Below are 6,042 nucleotides of genomic sequence, written 5' to 3' on the forward strand. Positions count from 1 at the left end.
TCCAAGGGGGGACCAATCCCCCCCGGTAACCCAGAAAAACGACCGGGAATTCTCCAGGGGTGGCCGCGCCGAACCTCCCCGGGCAGCCCCTGCCGAGGCCTTTTCCCTTTTCCAGGATGAATTTCCCCAGATTTACCACCCTAAGCCCCCTTGGCACAGCTCGAGGCCCTTCCCTCTGGTCCTGGCCCCATTTGGGCATAAGATCCCAAATCCCTCTGGGCAGATCCCAAATCCCACGGGATCCCCCTTTGATCCAGGCGGATCCTGTCCCCGGGATCTGTCCCCGTCCCCGGGATCCCCTCAGCAGCTCCCCGAGCCCATCCCGCTGTCCCGAGCCCATCCCGCTGTCCCCGGGCCCATCCCGCCGTCCCCGGGCTCCCAAACTCCCGTCCCCGGCAGAGCCCGCTCGGGGACCCTGCGGGGCCAGCGGGGACCCCCGGGCTGGCGCTGGGCTCGGGGTCCCCCTGTCGGGAGCAGGAGCAGTTCGGGGGTGCCCGGGCCGGGCCGGGGGCGCTGCGGGCGCTGCAGCCGCTCCGTGCGGGGCTCGGCGGGCTCGGCCGGGGCCGGCCCCGGGCTTTGAGGCTTCGGGAGCTGCAGCGAGCAGCAGATTTGGGCGCAGATTGGCGGCGGGGAGGAGGAAAGAAGCCGCAGCGGCGGGCCGGCCCCTCCCAAGCGCTGGGCAGCCCCTCCCTGGGCTTGGCCGCGCTCCCGCCACCCCTCGGCGGGGATAAAAGGCCCCCGGGAGCAGCCAGGGCACGGCACAGCCGCTCCAGCCCCGAGACAGCAGCAGCTGCCCCTCAGCTCCGGCTCCTTCGTCCGCCGCCAGCGCCGCGACCCCCAGAGCTGCAGCCATGGGTAAGGGACCCCCGCGTCTGCCCCCGAGCCCCGGGCCCGCAGCGCCGGCCCGAGACCGGCTCCGGGCACAGCTGGGCATTCCCTGGGCACACACACCTGGGCACACACACCTGGGCACAGGTGCCTCTGTGCTCCGGGCACGAGCAGGGAGCCGGGCCCGAGCTCGGCCCGCGGGGCCGCTGTTCCCGGAGCTGCTGCGGGGCCTCGGGGGCTCCTGGGGGCCCTACCCTGCCCCGGGGACCCGGGATCCGGAGGGATTGTCCGAGCTGGAGCTGCCAGCGTGTCCCGGCTCCGGGTGACAGCTCTGTCCCTGTCCCGGCTCCGGGTGACAGCTCTGTGCCCATCCCGGCTCCGTCCCCGTCCCGTCCGGGCTCTGTCCCGTCCCCGCGGTGGCCCCGGGGGTCCCTGGGCTGGGAGGGCCCCTCCGGAGCGGGCTCGGTGCGGGCCCGGGCCGGGCTCACGGTGTCCCCTCTGCTCCCCAGACAGATGCAGAGCTCCGTGCTACGAGTACCCCTCGTGCCCCGACGTGCTGAAAGGCGAGTGCTGCCCCTGCGGCGGGGCCGGGCCGGGGGGGTTTGGGCTCTTTGGGGTCCCCCGAGCTCGGGGTCGGTGCCGGGCCCCTTGGCCAGGGCTGCCGGAGGTCGCTCCTGCTCGTTCCCGGCTCGGGGGGAGCGGCAGGGAACGGCAGCAGCCCGAAACCAGGGCGGTCATTGCGGAGAGCTGCCCGCGGCTCTCCCGGTGCCGTTCGCGGCTCTCGGCGCGGTTCGAGCCGCTCTTGTGTCCCCAGCCCCGCGGGAGGAGGTCGCCTACGTGACCTGCACCTACAGGAGCACCGGCATCGAGCAGCCCGATTTCCTGGCCACCGTGGACCTCAACCCGCGCTCCTGCCACTACGGCCAGGTACCGAGCCGTGCCGGGCTCCCGGGGCGGGACCGAGCCGGGGCTGCGCCCCCCAAGCCCCCCGGGGCCGCCCGGGCAGCTCTTTGCGCCCTGGAACCGAGGGAAACCTTTAAACCTTTGTCCCGTCTGCTCCCGGCCGCCCCCCGAGCCCCTCTCCGGGGCTCCCCCAGCCCCGGGGCCGCTCCCAGCCCCTCTCCCGAGCTCCCCAAATCCCGGGCCCGCCCCCAGCCCCTCTCCGGGGCTCCCCCAGCCCCGGGGCCGCTCCCAGCCCCTCTCCAGAGCTCCCCAAATCCCGGGCTCGCCCCCAGCCCCTCTCCAGAGCTCCCCAAATCCCGGGCTCGCCCCCAGCCCCTCTCCAGAGCTCCCCAAATCCCGGGCTCGCCCCCAGCCCCTCTCCGGGGCTCCCCAAATCCCGGGGTCTCTCCCGGCCCCTCTCCGCGGCTCCCCCGGCCCCGGGCCCTCCCCGCGGGCTGTCCCGGCTCGGCCCGGCCTCAGCTGCCTTGGCCGTGCCCAGGTGATCCACCGGCTGCCCATGCCCAACCTCAAGGACGAGCTGCACTGCGCGGGCTGGGGCCCCGCCTGCGGCTGCTTCGACGGCGGCGCCGCGGCCAAAAGGACCAAGCTGGTGCTGCCGTGCCTCATCTCCTCCCGCATCTACGTGGTGGATGTGGGCTCCCAGTGCCGGGCGCCGCGGATCTGCAAGGTACGGCCGGGGGAGCCGGGGCAGCGAGGGAGGGAGGATGGATGGATGGATGGATGGATGGATGGATGGATGGATGGATGGATGGATGGACTCTGTGGTACGGCCGGGAAAGGCGCCGAGCAGGCGGAGGCTGAAACTGGCGCTGGTTCGTGCAGATGATCGAGCCCGTGGATGTGTTCTGGAAGTGCAACAAGGGCTACCTGTCCGTCACCCACCCCCTGCCCAACGGCGACGTCCTGGTCGCCAACATGGGCGACGCCGCTGGCCACGGCAAAGGTAAATTTTCCCTGCCCGAATTCCCATTTCCCTGCCGGGATTCCCATTTCCCTGCCCGAATTCCCATGTCCCTGCCCGAATTCCCATTTCCCTGCCCGAACTCCCCGCCCGGGGGTCCCGCTGGAAATGCAGAAGCCTGGATTTGTCCCCGCCCGTCCCTCGTGTGTCCCAGGTGGCTTCGTGGTGCTGGACGGAGAGACCTTCGAGCTGAAGGGCAACTGGGAGAACGAGTGTGAGGCTCCCCCGACCGGGCACGACTTCTGGTACCAGGCCCGGCACAACGTCCTGGTCAGCTCGGCCGGGATGGTGCCCAGAGTGGCCGGGCGCGGCTTCAACCCCGATGACCTCAAGAAAGGTGGGGACACGCGGGTGGCAGCGCCGGCAGCAGGGCTGAGCTGGGGCCGGCAGCGCTCGGTGCCCCCGAGAGGCCGATTTGCGGCCGGAGCCTGGGCCGGGCTCGGGCTGGGGATGGGCGGGGAGGAACCCCGGGTGGGCAGGGTCCTGCTGCCCCCAAAGCTGCATTTCCCTGTGTTCTCCCCAAATCCTGCATTTCGGTGTATTCTCCCAAAATCCCGTATTACTCTGTGATCTCCCCAGTTCCCGCATTTCCCAGTCCCCCTCCCCAATTCCTGCATTTCCCAGTTCCCCGGTTCCCGCATTTCCCAGTTCCCCGTCCCCGGTTCCCGCCCTTCCCGTGCCGATGCCCCCCAGGAGCCCCTCGGGGGTCTCTCCCCGGCCGCCCCCAGCCTCTCCCGCGTGTCCCGCAGGGGTCTTCGGCCGCCGCCTGAACGTGTGGAACCTGTCGTGCCGCAGCCTGACGCAGTGCTTCGACCTGGGCGAGGATTCTCTGCCCATGACCGTGCGCTTCCTGCACAACCCCGAGGCCGCCGAGGGCTACGTGGGCTGTGCCCTGAGCGGGGCCATTTTCCGCTTCTACAAATCCTGCGAGGCGAGTGCGGGGCGGCGGGGAGCGGGAGCGGGGCCGGGGAGGGTGCGGGGGCTGAGCCCGTCGTGCCCGGCTCGGCTCGGCTCGGGCCGGGGCAGCGCGGGCTGAGCCGGGCTCGGTGTCCTGTGCAGAGAGACAACTGGGCCGTGGAGGAAGTGATCCGGATCCCGGCCAAGGACGTGTCGGGCTGGATCATGCCCAAGATGCCGGGTGCGTGTGCCCTCGGGGGTGGCATTCCTGTTGGCTGGGCGAGCTCTGCAGCCGGGCACGGCCTGCGGGGGGACCCCAGAGCCGGCTGGGGGACCCCGAATCCTGCGGGGTGACCTTGAATCCTGACTGACCCCAAATCAAGGCTGACGCCAAATGATTACTGAGCCCGAATGCTGACCGAGCCCAAAGTCCTGGTCCCTGTCCCAAAGCCCATCTCAGGGCTGGCCCGTGTGGGCTCCCCCGGTGCTGGCCGTGCCCCTGAGCCCCGGCTCTGCCCGCAGCCTTCATCGTGGACCTCGTCATCAGCCAGGACGACCGGTTCCTGTACGTGTGCAATTGGCTGCACGGGGACATCCGTCAGTACGAGCTGTCGCGGAGCTGCAAGCCGCGGCTGGTGGGGCAGGTGAGGGGCAGGGCCGGGCCGGGGGGCCGAGCGGGGCCGGGGGGCCCGGGGGGCCGGGCCGGGGAACGCTCGTGTGCCAGCGCGGCCCTTGCAGGTGTTCGTGGGGGGCAGCATCCTGCGAGGGGGCCCCGTGACCGTGTGCAGGGACGAGGAGCTCAAGTGCCAGCCCGAGCCGCTGGTGGTCAAGGTGAGCGGGGCGGGGCCGGCGCGTCTGGGCGGGGCTGGGGGGGCGGGGCCGGCGCGTCTGGGCGGGGCTGGGGCGGGGCTTGCAGCTCCGGGCGGGGCGGCGGGGCGGGATCGGGGGTGAGCGTGAGTGTGGGACTGTGTGTGAGTGTGTGTGCTCACCTGAGTGTGAGTGTGTGTCCTCACCTGACCATGAGCCTGAGCCTGCTCTCAGTGCCCCTGCTGGAATCCAGCCCCAGTGCCCCCAGTGCTGTGTCCCAGTGCCCCCAGTGCCCCCAGTAACCCCAGTCCTGTGTCCCAGTGCAAGCGCGTGTACGGCGGCCCCGCCGCGCTGCAGCTGAGCCTGGACGGGAAGCGGCTGTACGTGACCAACTCCTTCTACAGCACCTGGGACCGGCAGTTCTACCCCAGCCTGATCAAGTGAGCCCCTCCCGGCTGCCCGGGGCTTCCCGGGCCAGGGTGGGAGCGGGGAAGGGGCCGCGACCCCCCCGGGGCTGCCCCGGAGCCGCTGCCGGCCGGGTCGGGATCGGGCAGAGCCCGGGCTGAGCTCAGCGCAAGGGGGTCCGGCCTGGCCGGGCAGAGCCTGAGCCGAGCCCGGGGGAGCTGGGGAGGGGAAACGGCGCCGAGCCCGTCCTGGATGGGTTTGTGCCCGTCCTGAGGGAGCTGGGGAGGGGAAACGGCCCCGAGCCCCTCCTGAATGGAATCGTGCCCGTCCTGAGGGAGCTGGGGACCCAAAGGTGTCCCTGTGCCCATCCTGTCCCCTCCATCGGGAATTGCGGACCCCCAGCCGCCCCCATCCCAGCCCGTGCCGCTGGCCCCGGGCGCGGGGGTCGCTGTCCGGGGCAGCTCCGGGCGGGCTCGGTGCGGGCCGGGGGTCGCTGTCGCCCTGAGCCGCCGCTGTCCCCGCGCAGGGAGGGCTCGGTGATGCTGCAGCTCGACGTGGACACGGACAAGGGCGGCCTGAGCGTCAACAAGAACTTCCTGGTGGATTTCGGCAAGGAGCCCAACGGGCCGTGCCTGGCGCACCAGATCCGCTTCCCCGGCGGCGATGCCAAGTCCGTGACCCTGCCCTGAGCGGCGCCGGCAGCGCCGCGCTCGGCAAACGGCGCCGGGGCGGGATCGGGGTCCCGGGGGGAAATTGGGGCTGTGGGGTGCCCCGGGTGATGGGGCTGGGGGGGATCGGGGCTTTGGGGTGCCCCGGGTGATTCTGGGCTCTAGGGTGCCACGGGGGATTCCTGCTTTGGGGTCCCCTCGGGTGATTTCGGGGTTCGGGGTCCGCCGGGCCATTCCCGGCCGTCCCTGTCCCTGTCCCCGTCCCCGTCCCTGTCCCTGCTTTCCCTGCCATCAATAAAGTTGTTTCCTGCATCAGCCGCCGCTTGCCGAGGCTCATTCCCGGAAAATCCCGGGACAAACAAATCCCGGGGGGGCCGCGGGCGGAGCCGGGACCGCGGGAAGGGTCTGGGGGAAATTCCCGGCGCTGCCTCTTTTCCCGGGGTTTGCTTCCAGATGGGCATTTTATCCCCATTTGTCAGCTATTTTCCCCCTATTTTTCTCGATTTTATATTT

The 6,042-nt window shown here is 71.2% G+C and overlaps 1 protein-coding gene across 1 annotated transcript; it reads left to right on the plus strand.

Moving 5' to 3' along the window:
* Window positions 1-773: 773 nt before the first annotated feature.
* On the plus strand, window positions 774-5,574 carry LOC135457742 (methanethiol oxidase-like). Its single transcript, XM_064732472.1, has 12 exons — window positions 774-855; window positions 1,338-1,391; window positions 1,643-1,755; window positions 2,270-2,458; window positions 2,614-2,734; window positions 2,907-3,089; window positions 3,502-3,683; window positions 3,812-3,890; window positions 4,172-4,293; window positions 4,388-4,480; window positions 4,778-4,896; window positions 5,388-5,574. The coding sequence occupies exons 1-12, from the start codon at window positions 852-854 to the stop codon at window positions 5,548-5,550; spliced, it is 1,422 nt and encodes a 473-aa protein (XP_064588542.1). The 5' UTR covers window positions 774-851; the 3' UTR covers window positions 5,551-5,574.
* Window positions 5,575-6,042: the final 468 nt, after the last annotated feature.

The sequence above is a fragment of the Zonotrichia leucophrys genome, chromosome 25 (assembly GCF_028769735.1).
Source record: "Zonotrichia leucophrys gambelii isolate GWCS_2022_RI chromosome 25, RI_Zleu_2.0, whole genome shotgun sequence".
NCBI lineage: Eukaryota > Metazoa > Chordata > Aves > Passeriformes > Passerellidae > Zonotrichia > Zonotrichia leucophrys.